Below are 21,921 nucleotides of genomic sequence, written 5' to 3'. Positions count from 1 at the left end.
ATGGCGAAGGCTGAAAGGAAGCGGGAATTTCTAAAGCTGGCTTACTATCAGGAGGGTGATACGGTCTGTCACATGCTGTCGCTGGTGGCTTCTGCCCAGAGGAGTACTTTGTTTGTCCATTCTCTAGTTTCCGGGAGTGGTACGAGTGTCTCCAAAAATTCAGAGATTTTGGAGGTCTTTGCGGACTTTTAAGCGGACCTATATTCCTCTCAGGTAGACAAGTCGGCGGGAGACACAGTGACGTTCCTTGAGGGTGTGGGGCTCACGATGTTGAGTGACGCAGATAGAGAGGGCTTGGAGGCTCCCGTCACGAAGGAGGAACTCGGTCGGGCATTACAATCCATGGCTAATGGGAAGGCGCCTAGAGTGGATGGGTTTCCCGCTGAGATCTATAAAAATATGGGGGAGGTGCTCATTCCCAGATTAAAGGCGGTCCTAGATGAGGCTAAGAGTAGAGGGTATCTGCCAGCATCCATGAGAGAAGCCATAATAGCGGTGATTCCTAAGGAAAGGAAAGACTTGGGGAAACCTGAGTCGTACTGGCCAATCTCCTTGCTCAGTATGGATGTCAAGCTTCTGGCCAAGGTGTTGGCGACGCGGTTGACGAGTGTCATCTCCAACCTGGTGCACCCAGACCAATCTGGCTTTATGCCTGATAGATCCACGGTGGTCAACCTAAGGAGGCTATTTATGAATCTGCAGCTTAGGTCTGATAACTGTGGCCAGAGAGTTATTGCATCCTTAGATGCCCATAAGGCATTCGACAGTGTGGAATGGGGAGATCTCTGGCAGGTATTGCAGTGTATGGGGTTTGGCTGGCAGTTTGTGTCCAGGATTCAGCTGCTGTACTCGCAGCCGGTGGCTAGAGTCAGGGTGAATGGGGAGTTATCACGGACTATACAATTAGCTATAAAGATGAGACAGGGGTGTCCGCTCTCTCCTCTTTTGTTTGCTCTGGCCGTGGAGCCATTGGCTGCTAAACTTCGACAGTCTGATGAGGTGTCTGGGTTTAAATATGGGATAATTGAAGAGAAGGTGGCGCTGTACGCGGACGATATTCTACTGTTTCTGGCTGACCCGGTCGCTTCCTTCGGGTGGCCATTGGGCTTATTGAAAGATTTGGCTCATTGTCGGGGCTGACGATAAATTGGAGTAAGTCGATTCTGTTTAGAGTTGATGACGTGGGGGAGGATGGGAGTGAGCTTCCTGAGGATGGGCGACTTAAGGTGGTAAGTCAATTTAAATACTTGGGATATGGGTATCTATGCCGGTTACGGATTACATACATAGGAATCCGACTCCGATCTTAGGCGTTCTTAAGGCAAAAGTGGATGCCTGGATTAAGTTGCATTTATCTGCGGTGGGCAGGGTGAATCTCATCAAAATGATTTTGATGCCGAAAATTCTATATGTTCTTCATAACACGCCAGTTTGGATACCGCGAGGGAAATTTAGGCAGATTAACTCCCTGTTCATGAATTTTTTTATGGGGGAAACATTATCAACGTATCAGACTGGAGAAGCTTCAGCGACTCAAGGAAAATGGGGTCTTGGCACTGCCAATCCTGAAGTATATTTTCTTGCAGCCCAGAGTCAGCATTTAAAGGGCTGGGTGCGTGAGGGGGCGTCCAGTGCGGTACAGCAACTGATGGAAAAGGTGACAAAAAGAAGGCAGTGTCTGGAGGATGGATCCCTGGGGGCTTTGGGGAAATTGTATCCAACTATATTATTGATATGTAAGCTGTGGGGTAGACTGAAACATATACGTGGGATTACGGGGCTGACCAGATTCTCCCCGTTATGGCATAATAATAATTTACCGGAGTTTGTGGCACTGGGGGTGTTACCAGAATGGCAGGCCAAGGGAATTCACTACGTGTATCAGATAATTGAGAAGAGGGCGTTGAAATCCTTTTCCCAATTGCAGGTGGAGTTCGGTATCGGGCCTGCGGGGGAATATCAGTATTTGCGGATGAGACACGCATTTGGAGCTCAGAATAGGGACGGAGGCATCAGAATTCAAAGGGATATAGTGTTGGAGTATGTGTGTGGTGAAAGGACTACTGGGGGGGTTATTTCCACTCTTTATAAAGACTTGCTGCATACTTACTGTAGTGAAACCTCCACCAGGGGAGCTGGTGAGGGAAGAGAGGTTAAACACTAAGCGAAGTAACACAGTTCAGGCACAGGTGTCACAGGTAATGAGAGAAGTCAGACATGCCAAAATCATACACAGATATCAGACCTGTACACAGGGGCAGTCAGGAGAATAGTCAGGGACACGCAAGAAATCAGAGCCTACCGGGAACGTGGTAACCAAAACGTGAGACGTAAGACAAAGTCGGGGTACAAGCCAAAGTCAGAACCAGGAGGGTAACGTGGTATCAGAGACAGAAAACAAGAGCCGAAGTCCAGGGAACAGATCGAGTCATACACGGGTACGGGCAGTCAGAGACACAAGGATCACCAAAATCAGGATACAGGTCAGGGGTTCAAGCTGGGAAACATGAACTATCACTAACAGTAGTAGGCAGGCAGTGAGGGCCTGAAATAGCCCAGCTAGCTCAAGAACGAGGCTGAGGAGGTTAACCCCCGCATGACCAGTCTCAAAAGAGGAAAGATGAAAATAAACTCCGGACTGGACCATGACACTTACCTTATGGGGTTTCCGATAATGGCGAGAGCTAAGTAGGAGAGGGATTTGGGCCCAATGGAGAATGAAACTTGGGAGTCGGTGCTGGAGTGGATTCCACGGCTGTCGCTGAGTGAACCGTATAGGCTGTCACAGCTTTATGTAATACACAGAGTATATAGGAGGTGTTATATAAGGCAGGACTGCGTGCTGAATCGGAGTGCCCGAGGTGTAAGTCTACACATGCTGGTATATTTCATATGATGTGGACGTGTCCGAGACTAGCTGCTTTTTGGTTGGTGGTTTTGAGTCATGTGGAAGGAGCGTACAGATGCACAGTGCCACGGGACCCAATGGTGTGCTTGCTGGGATACATGGATGAGATTGGAGTGGATAACACCCTGAAGATAGCTATTGCCAGATTGTTGTATATGGCCCAAAAGGTAATAGCGCGAAATTGGATTAAGGATGAACCGCCTCCAAGAAGAGAATTCCTCCAATATGTGAAGCAGGGTCTGATATTGGAAAAGGGGTTTTATAAGAAAAGAAAATAGAAACGTTTGATAAATTGTGGTCTTCGTGGCTTGCCATGGGATAGGTTCGCTATAGAGGACGGGTGAGTCACGGTCCTGAATTGGTGAAAACAAAACATGAGGCCTGCAGTCCTAAATGAGATGATGGTCATTCTATAGTTTTGATGGTCGAGCTATTAAAAGAGGTGGGCTGTCTTATAGGGAGGGGGCGGGATAAGTTGGGAATGGAGGGTTTGCTTTGGGGGAAAACTTTGTATTGAAAACAAGAATGTAACATGTATATTGTAATGTTGTTCTTAATAAAAATTTATTTGAGCAAAAAAAAAAAAAGAGAGATTAATAAAGGAATCTGTCATTTTTTCAATTAAAGGATTTTATTCTTGCTGTGTCTTTATATACTGTACTGTATAGGATTAGTAATGGATAGGTGTCTTATAGACACTTCTCCATTACTAAGCCATGGGCTTGAGGTCACCTGACAATATAAAGGTGACATCAACCCCACAAATATTAACCCCAATTGCCACCACTACAGGGCAAGTGGGAAGACCCAGGCAAAGCACCAGAATTGGCGCATCTAATAGATGCACCTTTTCTGGGCAGCTGTGGCCTGCTGTTTTTAGGCTGGAAGGGGGCCAAAAGCAATGACCCCTTACCAGTATGAGAATACCAGCCCCCAGCTGTGAGCTTTAGCGAGGTAGGTTGCCAAAAATGCGGGAGATCCCATGCCATTTTTTTACAATTTATTAAAGTATTTAAAGGGAACCTGTCACCCCCGTTTTTTGAGATTGAGCTATAAATACTGTTAAATAGGGCCTGCGCTGTGTGTTCCTATAGTGTATGTAGTGTACCCCGATTCCCCATGTATGCTGAGAAATAACTTACCAAAGTCGCCGTTTTCGCCTGTCAATCAGGCTGGTCAGGTCGGGAGGGCGTGGTGACATCGGTGGTTCTTCCTCAGCTTTACGTTGGTGGCGTAGTGGCGTAGTGGTGAACAAGCAGCGCGCGATCTGCGCTGTAATCCCTTGCATCGGTGGGGGCGGCCATCTTCCTGGGGCCGCGCGTGCGCAGATCGAGTGCTCTGCTGCACGGGGCTTCAGGAAAATGGCCGCGGGATGCCGCGCGTGCGCATTAGAGATCGCGGCGGCCATTTTCCCAAAGCCGAGTTTGCATCTCGGCTTTGGGAAAATGGCCGCCGCGATCTCTAATGCGCACGCGCGGCATCCCGCGGCCATTTTCCTGAAGCCCCGTGCAGCAGAGCACTCGATCTGCGCACGCGCGGCCCCAGGAAGATGGCCGCCCCCACCGATGCAAGGGATTACAGCGCAGATCGCGCGCTGCTTGTTCACCACTACGCCACTACGCCACCAACGTAAAGATGAGGAAGAACCACCGATGTCACCACGCCCTCCCGACCTGACCAGCCTGATTGACAGGCGAAAACGGCGACTTTGGTAAGTTATTTCTCAGCATACATGGGGAATTGGGGTACACTACATACACTATAGGAACACACAGCGCAGGCCCTATTTAACAGTATTTATAGCTCAATCTCAAAAAACGGGGTGACAGGTTCCCTTTAAAAACAAACATAGCATGGGGACCCCAGTGTGAGGATATGGCCGCTTACTAAAGACTATAGGCCAAATGGACGTGGAGCGGAGTCAACATGCCTGTGCTGCATCAATAGTAAAAAGATATAATGTTAAAAATAATTAAAAATAAAAAAAAAAGGTTATACTCACCCTCTGATGGCCCCCGATCTCCTCAGCGGTTGCTTTGTGTGTAGGACCTGCGATGACGTTACGATCACATGACCGCGACGTCACGGTCACATGACCGCGACGTCACGGTCACAAGACCGCGACGTCACGGTCACATGACCGTGACGTCATCGAAGGTCCTTCACACAGAGCATCTATAGGAACGGAAGCAGCCACGTGCACCGCTGAGAGGCGGGAAGACTCCGGGGGTGAGTATATCACGATTTTTTATTTTAATTCTTTTTTTTTTAACAATTATATGGTGCCCAGTCCGTGGAGGAGAGTCTCCTCTCCTCCACCCTGGGTACCAACTGCACATAGCCGCATGCGGGAAGTAAGCAGATCAATGCATTCCTAGGTGTGCGGAATCCCCGCGATTCCGCAAATTAATGAAGATGTTGCTTTTTTTCACGGAAAAAAATGCAACATTTGCACAAGATATACGGAATACACTGAAAATAATGGGAGGCATATGTAAGCGTTTTTTTTGTGTTTTTTTCTCGTTTTTATCGCGAAGAAACGTGAAAAAAACGCAAAAAATTCTGAACATGTGCACCTACCCTTAAGGCCCCTTCACATTAAGCGACGCTGCAGCGATACTGACAACGATCCGGATCGCTGCAGCGTCGCTGTTTGGTCGCTGGAGAGCTGTCACACAGACAGCTCTCCAGCGACCAACGATCCCGAAGTCCCCGGGTAACCAGGGTAAACATCGGGTAACTAAGCGCAGGGCCGCGCTTAGTAACCCGATGTTTACCCTGGTTACCATGCTAAAAGTAAAAAAAAACAAACACTAGATACTTACCTACTGCTGTCTGTCCTCCAGCGCTGCGCTCTGCTTCTCTGCTCTCCTCCTGTACTGGCTGTGAGCCGGAAAGCAGAGCGGTGACGTCACCACTCTGCTTTCCGGCTCACAGCCAGTGCAGGAGGAGTGCAGAGCACAGCGCTGGAGGACAGACGGCTGTAGGTAAGTATCTAGTGTTTTTTTTTTTTTTACTTTAAGCATGGTATCCAGGGTAAACATCGGGTTACTAAGCGCGGCCCTGCGCTTAGTTACCCGATGTTTACCCTGGTTACCAGTGAAGACATCGCTGGATCGGTGTCACACACGCCGATCCAGCGATGTCAGCAGGAGTCCAGCGACGAAATAAAGTTCTGGACTTTATTCAGCGACCAACGATCTCCCAGCAGGGGCCTGATCGTTGGTCGCTGTCACGCATAACGATTTCATTAACGATATCGTTGCTACGTCACAAATAGCAACGATATCGTTAACAATATCGTTATGTGTGAAGGTACCTTAAGACATAAAGACTTTTTCCAGCACGGAGCACCGGTGACATCATTATCATTGTACTTTAATAGTTAATTTGCTTGATGTGTTTTATTAGTGGTTTTCTTGCTCATCAGTTCATGCTCAGGAATCAATGTCTCTATTCAGTGGCAGTCAGCAGAGGAAGACGAGCAGGCTAGAGTTTATGTGAACCTAAAGGCCCCTTCACATTTAGCGACGCTGCAGCGATACCGACAACGATCCGGATCGCTGCAGCGTCGCTGTTTGGTCGCTGGAGAGCTGTCACACAGACCGCTCTCCAGCGACCAACGATCCCGAGGTCCCCGGTAACCAGGGTAAACATCGGGTAACTAAGCGCAGGGCCGCGCTTAGTAACCCGATGTTTACCCTGGTTACCAGCGTAAAAAAACAAACAGTACATACTTACATTCAGCTGTCTGTCCCTTGCCGTCTGCTCCTGCACTGACTGCTGGCCGTAAAGTGAAAGCAGAGCACAGCCACAGCGGTGAGTCACCGCTGTGTGACTCACCGCTGTGCTGTGCTTTCACTTTCACTTTACGGCCAGCAGTCAGTGCAGGAGCAGACGGCAAGGGACAGACAGCTGAATGTAAGTATGTACTGTTTGTTTTTTTACGCTGGTAACCAGGGTAAACATCGGGTTACTAAGCGCAGCCCTGCGCTTAGTTACCCGATGTTTACCCTGGTTACCAGCGAAGACATCGCTGAATCGGCGTCACACACGCCGATTCAGCGATGTCAGCGGGACCTCAACGATCAAAAAATGGCCCAGCCCATTCCGACACGACCAGCGATCTCACAGCAGGGGCCTGATCGCTGGTACGTGTCACACATAGCGAGATCGCTACTGAGATCGCTGTTGCGTCACAAAACTTGTGACTCAGCAGCGATCTCGCTAGCGATCTCGCTATGTGAGACGGGGGCTTAAGGACAGACTCTCAATCTCATTTGCATTAAGGTCTCGCTCCCATTGTACTCCCAAACCTGGCCCATTGTGTGGCTGGGGATAGTAGACTCAGGGGAGCCGTCACCACGGGAAGTCTCACATACAGTCCCAGCTGATGGAATATGCCTTGTTCTGTGAGCTAAAGGAAAATGTTTAAGGGGGCGGGAGAAAAAGACATAGGGTTGAATCAGGCAGTTGTTTGAGGGATTTCAATGGAAGAGGATCCAAGCTGGAATGGATGGATGATCTATGGAGCTTTGGAGATTGTTGGCTGGAGGGGTATCCATGAGCTATGGTCTGGATATCCATTGTCTGGAGGAACATAGGCTGTGACTGCACACTATGCCAGCTGGAGGTACAAAATCTGTGGGCCAACCAAAAGTTGGGAGACAGTGGGCATCGCCTGGTATGGAGCCAGTGGAACTACCGATCTCAGATTGAGAACTTGTGGACTGAAGACATTGTATGTTGGCAATCTACCTGGATTCTTTAACCCCTTTCTGCCAATGGACGTACTATTCCGTCCATGTGGGGTGGGCCCTACTTCCCAAGGATGGAATAGTACGTCCAGAGCGATCGTCCGCGCTCACGAGGGGAGCGCGGCCGATCGCGGCCGGGTGTCAGCTGCCTATCGCAGCTGACATCCGGAACTATGTGCCAGGAGCGGTCACGGACCGCCCCCGGCACATTAACCCCCGGCACACCGCGATCAAACATGATCGCGGTGTGCCGGCGGTACAGGAAAGCATCGCGCAGGGAGGGGGCTCCCTGCGGGCTTCCCTGAGCCCCCCGCAGCAACGCGATGTGATCGCGTTGCTGCGAGGGTCTTCCCTACCTCCCTCCATGCTCCAGACCCGGATCCAAGATGGCCGCGGCATCCGGGTCCTGCAGGGAGGGAGGTGGCTTCACAGAGCCTGCTCAGAGCAGGCAATGTGAAGCCTGCAGTGCTGCAAGTCAGATCGGTGATCTGACAGAGTGCTGTGCACACTGTCAGATCACCGATCTGTGATGTCCCCACCTGGGACAAAGTAAAAAAGTTTAAAAAAAAATTTCCACACATGTAAAAAAAAATTCCTAAATAATGAAAAAAAATATATATATTATTCCCATAAATTCATTTCTTTATCTAAATAAAAAAAACAATAAAAGTACACATATTTAGTATCGCTGCGTCAGTAACGACCCCACCTATAAAACTATATCACTAGTTAACCCCTTCAGTAAACACCGTAAGAAAAAAAAAAAAGGCAAAAAACAACGCTTTATTATCATACCGCCGAACAAAAAGTGGAATAACACGCGATCAAAAAGACAGATATAAATAACCATGGTACCGCTGAAAGCATCATCTTGTCCCGCAAAAAACGAGCCACCATACAGCATCATCAGCAAAAAAATAAAAAAGTTATAGTCCTCAGAATAAAGCAATACAAAAATAATTATTTTTTCTATAAAATAGTTTTTATCGTATAAAAGCGCCAAAACATAAAAAAATGATATAAATGAGGTATCGCTGTAATCGTACTGACCCGAAGAATAAAACTCCTTTATCCATTTTACCAAACGCGAAACGGTATAAACGCCTCCTCCAAAAGAAACTCATGAATAGCTGGTTTTTGGTCATTCTGCCTCACAAAAATCGGAATTAAAAGCGATCAAAAAATGTCACGCGCACGAAAATGTTACCAATAAAAACGTCAACTCGTCCTGCAAAAAACAAGACCTCACATGACTCTGGACCAAAATATGGAAAAATTATAGCTCTCAAAATGTGGTAACGCAAAAAATATTTTGCAATAAAAAGCGTCTTTTAGTGTGTGACGGCTGCCAATCATAAAAATCCGCTAAAAAACCCGCTATAAAAGTAAATCAAACCCCCCTTCATCACCCCCTTAGTTAGGGAAAAATTAAAAAAATGTATTTATTTCCATTCTCCCATTAGGGCTAGGGTTAGGGCTAGGGATAGGGTTAGGCCTATGGTTAGGGTTAAGGCTACAGTTAGGGTTGGGGCTAAAAATAGGGTTAGGGTTTGGATTACATTTATGGTTGGGAATAGGGTTGGGATTAGGGTTAGGGGTGTGTCTGGGTTAGAGGTGTGGTTAGGGTTACTGTTGGGATTAGGGATACGGGTGTGTTTGGATTAGGGTTTCAGTAGAATTGGGGAGTTTCCACTGTTCAGGCACATCAGGGGCTCTCCAAACGCGACATGGCGTCCGATCTCAATTCCAGCCAATTCTGCGTTGAAAAAGTAAAACAGTGCTCCTTCCCTTCCGAGCCCTCCCATGCGCCCAAACAGGGGTTTACCCCAACATATGGGGTATCAGCGTCAGGACAAACTGGACAACAACTTTTGGGGTCCAATTTCTCCTGTTACCCTTGGGTAAATACAAAACTGGGGAATAAAAAATAATTTTTGTGGGGAAAAAAAAGGATTTATTATTTTCACGGCTCTGCGATATAAACTGTAGTGAAACACTTGGGGGCTCAAAGTTCTCACAACACATCTAGATAAGTTCCTTGGGGGGTCTAGTTTCCAATATGGGGTCACTTGTGGGGGGTTTCTACGGTTTAGGTACATATGGGGCTCTGCAAACGCAATGTGACGCCTTCAGACCAATCCATCTAAGTCTGCATTCCAAATGATGCTCCTTCCCTTCTGAGCTCTGCCATGCGCTCAAACGGTGGTTCCCCCCCACATATTGTGTATCAGCGTACTCAGGACAAATTGGACAACAATATTTAGGGTCCAATTTCTCCTGTTTCCCTAAAAAGTACTATTTGTGGAAAAAAAATATTTTTTATTTGCGCGGCTCTGCGTTATAAACTGTAGTGAAACACTTGGGGGTTCAAAGCTCTCACATCATATCTAGATGAGTTCCTTGGGGGGGTCTAGTTTCCAATATGGTGTCAATTGTGGGGGGTTTAAATGTTTAGGCACATCAGTGGCTCTCCAAACGCAACATGGCGTCCCATCTCAATTCCAGTCAATTTTGCATTGAAAAGTCAAATGGCGCTCCTTCGCTTCCGAGCTCTGTCATGTGCCCAAACAGTGGTTTACCCCCACATGTCAGGTATCAGCGTACTCAGGACAAATTGTACAACAAGGTTTTTCTCCTGTTACACTTGGTAAAATAAAACAAATTGGAGCTGAAGTAAATTTTTTGTGAAAAAAAGTTAAATGTTCATTTTTATTTAAACATTCCAAAAATTCCTGTGAAACACCTGGAGGGTTAATAAACTTCTTGAATGTGGTTTTGAGCACCTTGAGGGGTGCAGTTTTTAGAATGGTGTCACACTTGGGTATTTTCTATCATATAGACCCCTCAAAATGACTTCAAATGAGATGTGGTCCCTAAAAAAAAAAATGGTGTTGTAAAAATGAGAAATTGCTGGTCAACTTTTAACCCTTATAACTCCCTAACAAAAAAAATTTTTGGTTCTAAAATTGTGCTGATGTAAAGTAGACATGTGGGAAATGTTACTTATTAACTATTTTGTGTGACATATCTCTGTGATTTAATTGCATAAAAATTCAAATTGCGAAATTTTCAACATTTTTGCCAAATTTCCATTTTTTTCACAAATAAACGCAGGTAATATCAAAGAAATTTTACCACTAACATGAAGTACAATACGTCACGAGAAAACAATGTCAGAATCAGCGGGATCCGTTGAAGCGTTCCAGAGTTATAACCTCATAAAGGGACAGTGGTCAGAATTGTAAAAATTGGCCTGGTTCATAACGTGCAAACCACCCTTGGGGGTAAAGAGGTTAAACAACCATGGATGTATGGAATAAAAAAAATTAGTTGCATCGTTAACCTGCCTAGGTGATTTTTTATAACCCACAACCTCAGATCTTCACACCATCTATTCTTGGTAACCAGCCTTGCTGAAGCTGACAGCTGAGGGTTGCAGCCCCCAGCTGTGAGTTTTGCCTGGTTGATTCAAGAAAATAGGGGGGGAACCTACACCGGGTTTTTCATTAATTTATTTAATTATATCGCAAGTGGCGGCTGAGGAATACCCCGATCTTCCGCTCCTGCTGTCACTGTTATTAGTGGCAGCATGTGACGGATGATGGGAGTAGAAGTCTCAAAAGCCCCCACCTGCTGTCATCGTTCAGACTTAATTATAACTCATCATTCTCTTCTGCTCCTGACGATCACCGGCAAAGCAGGGGAGAACGATGAGAGCCGTCTTCAGCACCCGACACCGGAGAACAGCGCTTACAGTAGCGCTTCTTCCCCGGCGGCAGTCTGTGTGGTACTGAGGCGGTACACGGTTGCCACACGTATTACAAGTATTACAGACACAGATATCTCCGGTATTGGTTTTTCCGGGATTGGAAATAAACGGAAGTGTGAAATTGGCCTAAGGGAGATCTCATGACACCTTCTCTCCATCTACCTGATCCTGAGGAACATTGGGATCTTTTTGGTTACAGTCCTGTGGAAGAAGAAGAGGACGGGGACATCTCTCTGGTGTTGTCCTCTTACTGGATAGATCTGGAGGAAACACATACAGGGAGTGAATTCATTCTTTACATACAGATAATTATAGGCCGTGTGTATTTAGTACTGTCTATTACCTGGAGAGGTGAGGGGCTGGGGAACCTCCATTATGACGTTCTTGTACAGATCTCTGTGTCCTTCTAAATACTCCCACTCCTCCATGGAGAAATAGACAGCGACATCCTGACACCTTATAGGAACCTGACACATACAATGATACCGTCATCCCCCGATCCCTTCATAGTGTTACTGTATAATGTCCCAGCATTCCCAGCAGTGTCACCTCTCCAGTCAGCAGCTCAATCATCTTGTAGATGAGTTCTAGGATCTTCTGGTCATTGATGTCCTCATGGATCAGGGGGTGAGGTGGAGGCCCCGTGATTGGGCTCAGGGGTCTTCCCCATCCCTCAGACACAGGGTCCTGACAGCGATCACTAGAGGTCTTCTTCACCACTGTGTAATCCTGGTAATGGAGAGACACATTAATAAATCTCACTACAGACATTTCCAGAGTCCTCACCTCTCCAGTTCTGTCCATCTGTTATTCCCATAGATAAGAATGATGTAATGTGACGTCATCAGAATCTCTCACCTCTCCAGTAAGCCGGAAGAGGATCTCTAGGGTGAGGTGTAATATCCTCTCCGCCATCTTGTCCCTGTCCATATCCATCTTTGATGGGTAAATCAGGAAAGTTTTCTTCTGTAGAAGATCTTCACTGAGAGAATCAGATATTGTAGAGACCTGAATGAGAAGATGAGCCGATGTAACATCATAAGAATCCTGTGTAATAATACAATTACTGGAGATAATAAGGGAAACATATGATGAGATTTATTATTTTACAGTATTTAGTTTCCTTCTTTACATCTACTAATAAATCCTATATATTTAGGCCACAGACAACAACCAGTTTCTTCCTCGGAGTCGGCAGCTGAATACGTTTCTCATAGACTCATCTTCCATAACGCTAATTCTCGTCTCATTTACCGACCATGGAATCGGCATTAGCAATACTGCAGGAGATATTCATTACACACGACATGAGAAATAACTTCTTCATGGTGAGGGCGACATCTTCATCTGCTACTACGACTCTAGAAACATATTTGGCCAGAGTCGGTCACTGACTTTATCACCACCGGCTGTCTATATGAAGGTTTCCCATTTTCCCCGCACTGTAATCTTCTATCACATTAGATATCAGGTCTGATTCACACACAGAAGTTTGTTTATAGCCTAGGAAGGGGGTAATACCGATGGAGCTTTCCAGGCTAGTAATAACAGCTGATAACTGTATACTTAGCCTTTAGTGGCTATTAAAATGGGGGACCCCCCAAAATAGTGATGTAGGGTCCCCCTATAATTAATAACCAGCAAAGGTTATGCAGACAGTTGCGGATTGATATTAATTGCCTAGGAAGGGGCCATGGATACGGTGGCCCCAGGCTTAAAAAAAATCAGCTCTCAGCCGCCCAGAAAAGGCACATCTCTAAGATGCTCAAATTCTGGCACGTAGCATCTCTCTTCCCACTTGACCTTTAGTGGATATCGCTGAAATTGTGATGATGGGAAGGAGAGGGTGACCAATACCACACCCCACTGAGCCCTGTCAATTCATAGCCATCATAGCAACCGAGTGGGCTACCGTTTTGGATGATGCACTCCTGCCTATCCAACTATCGTATGGTAAATATCTCATAGATCCTGGGTTCATTAGTATTTGCACCAAGAATGAGGCTAAGTGAGTATTTATTAATTGTCGGTGGTCGGAGGTAGTCAGTGAGGTGGATGGTACCATATTGTGCATGTGGGGGGCAGTACTGTGGGAACATTAAAAAGTGGGGGGATGGCAGTACTGTGGGGACATTATAGTGTGTCTGAGGGGGATGCCAGTCCTGTGGAAACATTTTCCTGTGTCTGTGGGAAGCCACTATTGTAGGAACAAAATACTGTGTGTGCTGGGATGATGGTACTGTGGGAACTTTATACTGTGTGGTGGGTATAGCGGTACAGTGAGAACTTTATACTGTGTGTGGTGGGGGTATGGCCTTACTATGAGAAGATTATACTGTATGTGGTGGGATGGAGGTACTGTAGGAACATTATACTGTGTGTGGGGGGTATGGTGGTACTGTGAGAACTGTTGTGAATTCTGCTTTTGGGCTCCCTCCGGTGGTTGTAGGTGGTAATGCAGTTGTCCCTGGCCTGCAGTCCTGGACAGGTGTATCTGCTGATTGCAATTCTGACTGGGGTATTTAGGTTTGCAGGACTCATTAGTCCTTGCCAGTTGTCAATGTTTCTTGGAAGTGTTGGACCTCTGTCTGGCTTCTCCTGCTTAGCTGCCAATTCAGCAAAGATAAGTGTCTGTTTCTTTTTCTATGGCTCACAAGCTGTGAGCTTGTTTTTTGATTGTATTCCTGCTCTGTGTGTAGGAGTCTCTGGAGTTGCAGATATACGTTCCATGTCTTTAGTTAGATGGAGGAATTTTTGTATAATCTGCTGTGGATATTTTTGGAAGGGTTTTAATACTGACCGCACAGGACTCTGTTCTATCCTTTCCTATTTTAGCTAGAGAGGCCTCTTGTGCTAAATCCTGTTTTCTGCCTGTGTTTGTCTTTCCTCTCCTACTCACAGCCAATATTTGTGGGGGGCTGCCTATCCTTTGGGGGTTCTGCTCTGAGGCAAGGTAGTATTCCTATTTCCATCTATAGGGGTATCTAGTCCTCCGGCTGTGACGAGGTGTCTAGGGTTTGTTAGGCACACCCCACGGCTACTTCTAGTGCGGTGTTAGATCAGGATTTGCGGTCAGTATAGTTACCACCTACTCCAGTGAAAGTTTTCATGCTGCTCCAAAGTCACCGGATCATAACAGTACAACTGGCCCATAATGAGTTAAATGCATCTCAGAAGAAGGGAAGAAAGGTGTTGAGCCATTTTTTCTTCTTCAGTCTGCTTTATCTTCTCTTCCCTCTTTATCTCTGGGTGGCTGAGGAGCCTAGTGCTAGCATGAATGTTCAGGAATTAGCTTTCTAGTGTAGACCAGCTTGCTGCTAGGGTACAGGGTATTTCTGATTATATTGTTCAGACTCCTGTTTTAGAACCGAAGATTCCTACTCCTGATTTGTTTTTTGGTGACAGGTCCAAATTTTTGAGTTTTAAAAACAACTGTAAACTGTTTTTTGCTTTGAGACCTCGATCCTCCGGTGATTCCATTCAGCAAGTTAAAATCATCATCTCCCTGCTGCGTGGCGACCCGCAGGATTGGGCGTTTTCCCTGGAATCTGGGAATCCGGCTTTGCTTAATGTAGACTCCTTTTTTCAGGCTTTAGGAAATCTCCCCTTCATCTCTAAACTCTTGGAGCGCCTGATATACTCCCGCCTTACCCGTTACCTCTCCACTCACTCCCTCCTAGACCCTTCACAGTCCGGTTTCCGCCCCCTACATTCGACAGAAACTGCACTCATCAAAGTGACTAATGACCTTCTGACAGCAAAACGTAATGGTGACCACTCTCTGCTCATTCTTCTCGACCTTTCTGCAGCTTTTGACACTGTTGACCACCCTCTCCTTCTCTCTAGGCTCCAGTCACTAGGCATTAAGGACACTGCTCTCTCCTGGTTCTCCTCCTATCTTTCTGACCGCTCCTTCAGTGTTCTGTTCTCTGGCTCCACTTTATCTCCTCTTCCTCTCACTGTTGGGGTACCTCAGGGCTCAGTCCTTGGCCCCCTTCTGTTCTCTCTCTACACGGCCCCAATTGGACAGACCATCAGCAGATTTGGCTTTCAGTACCATCTTTATGCCGACGACACACAACTATATACGTCATCCCCTGACCTTACCCCCGCTGTACTACAGAACGCCACTGACTGTCTGTCTGCAGTCTCCAACATCATGTCCGCTCTCTATCTGAAACTCAACCTCTCCAAAACTGAACTTCTTCTGTTCCCACCATCTACTAACCTCCCTAAATCTGACATTTCCCTCTCTGTGGGTGGCACCATAATAACACCCCGGCAGCAGGCTCGCTGTCTGCGTGTTATGTTTGACTCCGATCTCTCCTTCACCTCCCATATACAATCTCTTGCCCGCTCGTGCCGCTTACACCTAAAGAACATCTCTAGAATCCGCCCTTTTCTCACCATGGAGACAGCTAAAACCCTCACTGTCGCCCTGATCCACTCCCGCCTGGACTACTGTAACGCTCTATTAATTGGCCTCCCCCTCACTCGACTTTCCCCTCTCCAGTCCATCCTTAATGCAGCAGCCAGGGTCGTCCATCTGGCTAATCGTTACTCGGACGCGTCCGCTCTTCACCAGTCGTTACACTGGCTACCCATTCATTACAGGATACAATTCAAAGTACTTGTTCTCACCCACAAAGCTCTCCACAGTGCGGCACCCCCTTACATCTCCTCCCTCATTTCTGTCTATCAGCCTAACAGACCACTGCGCTCTGCAAATGACTTTCGATTAACCTCGGCAATAATCCGTACCTCCCACTCCCGACTCCAAGACTTCTCCCGTGCTGCGCCAATCCTCTGGAATGCTCTACCCCAAGATATTAGGACCATCCATAATTTGCATAGTTTTAGGCGCTCGCTCAAAACACATTTGTTCAGAGCGGCCTATCACGTTCACTAATCAAAGTTATGTTTGTGTGTGTGTAGCCCATTCACTATCCCCATCTATTCCCCAACCCCTGAAGATGGCTGGACCATGATTGTAAATACATCATTGTAAATACACACCTGTACTTTGCATCTCCCCCTCCTCATTGTAGATTGTAAGCTCTCACGAGCAGGGTCGTCTTATTTTGCTTTAATTATTGTATTGTTAACGTTGTTACTTATGACTTTTGTGTTTGAAACTGTTAAACTGTAAAGCGCTGCGGAATATGTTGGCGCTATATAAAGATTATTATTATTATATGATGAACCTAATTCTGTGGATCAAGCTGAGAAGACCTTGTTGGCCCTGTCTCAGGGTCAAGAGGCGGCAGAATTGTATTGTCAGAAATTCAGAAAATGGTCTGTGTTGACTAAATGGAATAATGATGCTTTGGCGGCAATTTTCAGAAAGGGTCTGTCTGAATCCGTTAAAGATGTTATGGTGGGGTTTCCCACGCCTTCCGGTCTGAGTGATTCTATGTCTCTGGCCATTCAGATTGACCGGCGCTTGCGGGAGCGCACAACGGTGCGCGCTGTGGCGTTGTCCTCAGAGCAGATTCCTGAGCCAATGCAGTGTGATAAGATTCTGTCTAGAATGGAACGACAAGGATTCAGACGTCAGAATAGGTTGTGTTATTATTGTGGCGACGCTTCTCATGTCATTTCTTTCTGCCCTAAGCGGACAAAGAGGATCGCTAGTTCATTTACCATCAGTACTGTACAACCTAAATTTCTGTTATCTGTGTCCTTGATCTGCTCATTGTCATCATTTTCTGTCATGGCGTTTGTGAATTCAGGCGTCACCTTGAACTTAATGGACTTTGTGTTTGCCAGGCGATGTGGTTTTCCCTTGCAGCCTTTGCAGAACCCTATTCCTTTAAGGGGCATTGATGCTACACCTTTGGCTAAAAATAAGCCCCAGTTTTGGACACAGGTGACCATGCGCATGGAGCCAGCCCATCAGGAAGATTGTCGATTTCTGGTGTTGCATAATTTGCATGATGCTATCATGCTGGGTTTTCCGTGGTTGCAGGTACATAATCCTGTGTTCGATTGGAAGTCCATGTCTGTGATTAGTTGGGGTTGTCAGGGGGTTCGTAATGATGTTCCTTTGATGTCAATCTCCTCTTCTGAAATTCCAGAGTTTTTGTCTGATTTTCAGGATGTATTCAATGAGCCCAAGTCCAGTTTCCTTCCACCGCACAGGGACTGCGATTGTGCTATTGACTTGATTCCAGGCTGTAAGTTTCCTAAGGGTCGACTTTTCAACCTGTCTGTGCCTGAACATACCGCCATGCGGAGCTATATTAAGGAGTCTTTGGAGAAAGGGCATATTCGGCCATCTTCTTCACCGTTGGGAGCGGGATTCTTTTTTGTTGCTAAAAAAGATGGTTCCTTGAGACCCTGTATTGATTATCGCCTCTTGAATAAAATCACGGTCAAGTTTCAATACCCTTTACCCTTGCTTACCGATTTGATTGCTAGGATTAAGGGAGCTAGTTGGTTTACGAAGATTGACCTTCGGGGAGCATATAATCTTGTTCGTATTAAGCAGGGTGATGAATGGAAAACTTTTGTTTAACACGCCCGAAGGCCATTTTGAATACCTTGTGATGCCAATCGGGCTCCATCTGTTTTTCAGTCCTTCATGCATGATATTTTCCGGACTTATATTGATAAGTTCTTGATTGTATATTTGGACGATATTTTGATTTTTTCCATGATTGGGAGTCTCATGTGGAACAGGTCAGGATGGTATTTCAGATCCTTCGTGACAATGCCTTGTTTGTGAAAGGGTCTAAGTGTCTCTTTGGGGTGCAGAAGGTTTCCTTTTTGGGCTTTATTTTTTCTCCCTTGTCTATAGAGATGGATCCGGTTAAGGTTCAGGCCATTCATGATTGGATTCAGCCCACATCCGTGAAGAGCCTTCAGAAATTTTTGGGTTTTGCAAATTTTTATCACCGTTTCATTGCTAATTTTTCCTGCGTGGTTAAACCCTTGACTGATTTGACGTAGAAAGGCGCTGAGGTGGCGAATTGGTCCTCTGCGGCTGTCTCTGCCTTTCAGGAGCTTAAACGTCGATTTACTTCTGCTCCGGTGTTGCGCCAACCGGATGTTTCTCTTCCGTTTCAGGTTGAGGTTGACGCTTCTGAGATTGGGGCAGTTTTGTCTCAGAGAGATCCTGTTGGTTCCTTAATGAAACAGTGTGCCTTCTTTTCCCGTAAGTTTTTGCCTGCTGAACGCAATTATGATGTCGGCAATCGGGAGTTGTTGGCTATGAAGTGGGCGTTTGAGGAGTGGCGACATTGGCTTGAGGGAGCTAAGCACCGTATTGTGGTCTTGACCGATCATAAGAATTTGATTTACCTCGAGTCTGCCAAACGGCTGAATCCTAGACAGGCTCGATGGTCCTTGTTTTTTTCCCGTTTTGATTTCGTGGTCTCGTACCTTCCGGGTTCTAAGAATATTAAGGCTGATGCCCTCTCTAGGAGTTTTTTGCCTGATTCTCCTGAGGTCTTAGAACCGGTCGGTATTCTGAAAGAAGGGGTGGTCCTTTCTGCCATTTCCCCTGATTTACGACGTGTTCTTCAGAAATTTCAGGCTGACAAACCTGACTGCTGTCCTGTGGGGAAACTGTTTGTTCCTGACAGATGGACTAGTAGAGTGATTTCTGAGGTCCATAGCCAATATTTGTTGGGGTGCTGCCTATCCTTTGGGGTTCTGCTCTGAGGCAAGGTAGTATTCCTATTTCCATCTATAGGGGTATCTAGTCCTCCGGCTGTGACGAGGTGTCTAGGGTTTGTTAGGTACACTCCACGGCTACTTCTAGTTGCGGTGTTAAGATCAGGATTTACGGTCAGTATAGTTACCACCTACTCCAGTGAAAGTTTTCATGCTGCTCCAAGGTCACCGGATCATAACAGAGAACATTATACTGTGTGGTGGGATGGAAGTACTGTAGGAACATTATACTTTGTGTGGGTGGTATGGTGGTACTGTGAGAACATTATACTGTGTGTGGTGGGATGGAGGTACTGTAGGAACATTATACTGTGTGTGGGTGGTATGGTGGTACTGTGAGAACATTATACTGTGTGTGGGGGTATGGAGGTACTGTAAGAACATTATACTGTGTGGGGGGGGGGTATGGAGGTACTGTAAGAACATTATACTGTGTGTGGTGGGATGGAGGTACTGTAGGAACATCATACTGTGTGGGGGAGGATGGAGGTACCATGGGAATATTATACTGTGTGTGGGTGGGATGGAGGTACTGTAGGAACATTATACTGTATGTGTGGGTATGGAGGTACTGTAGGAACATTATACTGTGTGTAGGGGTATGGCGGTACTATGAGAACATTATACTGTGTGTGGTGGGATGGAGGTACTGTAGGAACATTATACTGTGTCTGGCGGTATGGCGGTACAATGAGAACATTATACTGTGTGTGGGTGGGATGGAGGTACTGTAGGAACATTATACTGTATGTGGGGGTATGGCGGTACTGTAGGAACATTATACTGTGTGTGGGGGTATGGCGGTACTATGAGAACATTATACTGTGTGTGGTGGGATGGAGGTACTGTAGGAATATTATACTGTGTGTGGGGGTATGGCGGTACTATGAGAACATTATACTGTGTGTGGTGGGATGGAGGTACTGTAGGAATATTATACTGTGTGTGGGGGTATGGCGGTACTATGAGAACATTATACTGTGTGTGGTGGGATGGAGGTACTGTAGGAATATTATACTGTGTGGGGGTATGGCGGTACTATGAGAACATAATACTGCATGTGGGTGGGATGGAGGTACTGTAGGAACATTATACTGTGTGTGGGGGTATGGTGGTACTATGAGAACATTATAGTGTGTGTGGGGGTATAGCGGTAGTATAGGAACATTATACTGTGTGTGGGGTTATGGCGGTACTATGAGAAGATTATACTGTGAGTGGGGGGTATGGCGGTACTATGAGAACATTATACGGTGTGTGGGGGTATGGCGGTACTGTAGGAAAATTATACTGTGTGGGGGGTATGGCGATACTGTAGGAACATTATACTGTGTGGGGGTATGGCGGTACTATGAAAACATTATACTGTGTGGGGGTATGGCGGTACTGTAGAAACATTATACTGTGTGAGCGCCATCATATATATTACATAAGGGGTGTAAAAAGGAGAGTCATAAAAAGACTCCTCAGGGCTGTGCTGCATTTGTACAGACTGCTATCTGCCGTCCAGACGGGACCATGTGACATCAATGGGAAGAGGGAGGGTTTCCGGAGGGAAGAGTCTAGAGGGTGCACCTGGTCAGGAAACCTTGATGACGCAGTTACTGATATTATAAAGGCCGGAGCCCCAAAGGCAGAACAGATTTGGCGCCAACAAAGGAAAGGGGTGCGGGGAAGAATCTGAGGTACCAGCTCATGGTAAAGTGCCCGAGGCAGCTGGGTGTGGGGCAGAACCCTGCTTACAGGGCATAATGGGGGCATTACACTGTGTGGGGCCAAGAAAGGGGCCCTGTACTAGGAGAACAATCCGCTCCCTCACTTCCTGTCCTCCATAGTTGGCTCGTATGTATCTATTACAGGAAACAGAACAACAACGTTATGATTCTTATAAAGAGTCTCCGTGCAGAAGGGGTTAATGTCCCCGCGCTCAGTAATGGGGAATCTCCACATACCTCCACCTGCAGAGCCGCACTCCACATATATGGCTGCTCTGTGCGCACAGGACCTGTGATGACGTCACGCCCATGTGACCGGAGGGGGCGGAGCCTCTTGCTCCATAGAGCAGACAGGAGGGAGCTGTGGATGTCAGGGCGGATTTTGAGGATTTTGTGCAGGATTTGGAGTGTTTTGGGTCGTTCTCCATAGTCACAGATCAGGTAAGCGGGAGTCTGGGGAGAAAGGGGTGATGTTGCTTGCATGGGGCTGCATGTGCATGCTGGACGGGGGGGTCTGCTTGGGGAAAAGGGGGTAATGTTGCTTGCATGGGGCTGCATGTGTATAGTGGAGGGGGGTCTGCCTGGAGAGAAGGGGGCGATGCTTGCATGGGGCTGCATGTGCACGCTGGAGGGGGTCTGCCTGGGGAGAAGGGGTGGTGATGCTTGCATGGGGCTGCATGTGCTTGCTGGAGGGAGGCTTGCATGGGGCTGCATGTGCATGCTGGAGGGGGTCTGCCTGTGGAGAAGGGGGTGATGTTTGCGTGGGGCTGCATGTGCATGCTGGAAGGGGGGGGTCTGCCGGGGGAGATGGTGCTTGCATGGGACTGCGTGCTGATGATCTGCCTGGAGAAGGGGGTACGTTGCTTGCGTGAGACTGCGTGCTGGGGGTCTGCCTGGGGAAAGGGGTGATGCTTGCATGGGACTGCACGATGGAGGGGCCTGCCTGGGGACGGGGGTGATGCTTGCCTGGGACTGCGTGCTGGAGGGGCCTGCCTGGGGAAGGGTGACTGCATGCTGGGGGGTCTCTGTTGGAAGGGGGTCATGTTCCTTGCGAGCGGGGCTGTGTGTCTGTTGGGAAGGGGGGCTGCGTGCTGG

The 21,921-nt window shown here is 47.0% G+C and overlaps 1 protein-coding gene across 1 annotated transcript in view; it reads right to left on the bottom strand.

The window, feature by feature from the left end:
- The window catches only part of LOC138662833 (oocyte zinc finger protein XlCOF8.4-like), a 34,673-nt gene extending 13,552 nt beyond the window's left edge, over window positions 1-21,121 (bottom strand). The window contains exons 1-5 of the mRNA XM_069748806.1: window positions 21,064-21,121; window positions 12,293-12,442; window positions 11,984-12,163; window positions 11,778-11,901; window positions 11,597-11,694 (exon numbers count right to left, since the gene is read on the bottom strand). Of these exons, the coding sequence (XP_069604907.1) occupies window positions 11,597-11,694; window positions 11,778-11,901; window positions 11,984-12,163; window positions 12,293-12,442; window positions 21,064-21,090 (579 nt within the window). The 5' untranslated portion in view covers window positions 21,091-21,121. The remainder of the gene's footprint in view (window positions 1-11,596; window positions 11,695-11,777; window positions 11,902-11,983; window positions 12,164-12,292; window positions 12,443-21,063) is intronic.
- Between the last annotated feature and the right edge of the window lie 800 nt (window positions 21,122-21,921).

Source organism: Ranitomeya imitator, chromosome 2 (assembly GCF_032444005.1).
Source record: "Ranitomeya imitator isolate aRanImi1 chromosome 2, aRanImi1.pri, whole genome shotgun sequence".
Classification (NCBI taxonomy): domain Eukaryota; kingdom Metazoa; phylum Chordata; class Amphibia; order Anura; family Dendrobatidae; genus Ranitomeya; species Ranitomeya imitator.
The sequence above is the reverse complement of the archived record's forward strand: the minus strand, read 5'-3'. Positions and strand labels throughout refer to the sequence as shown.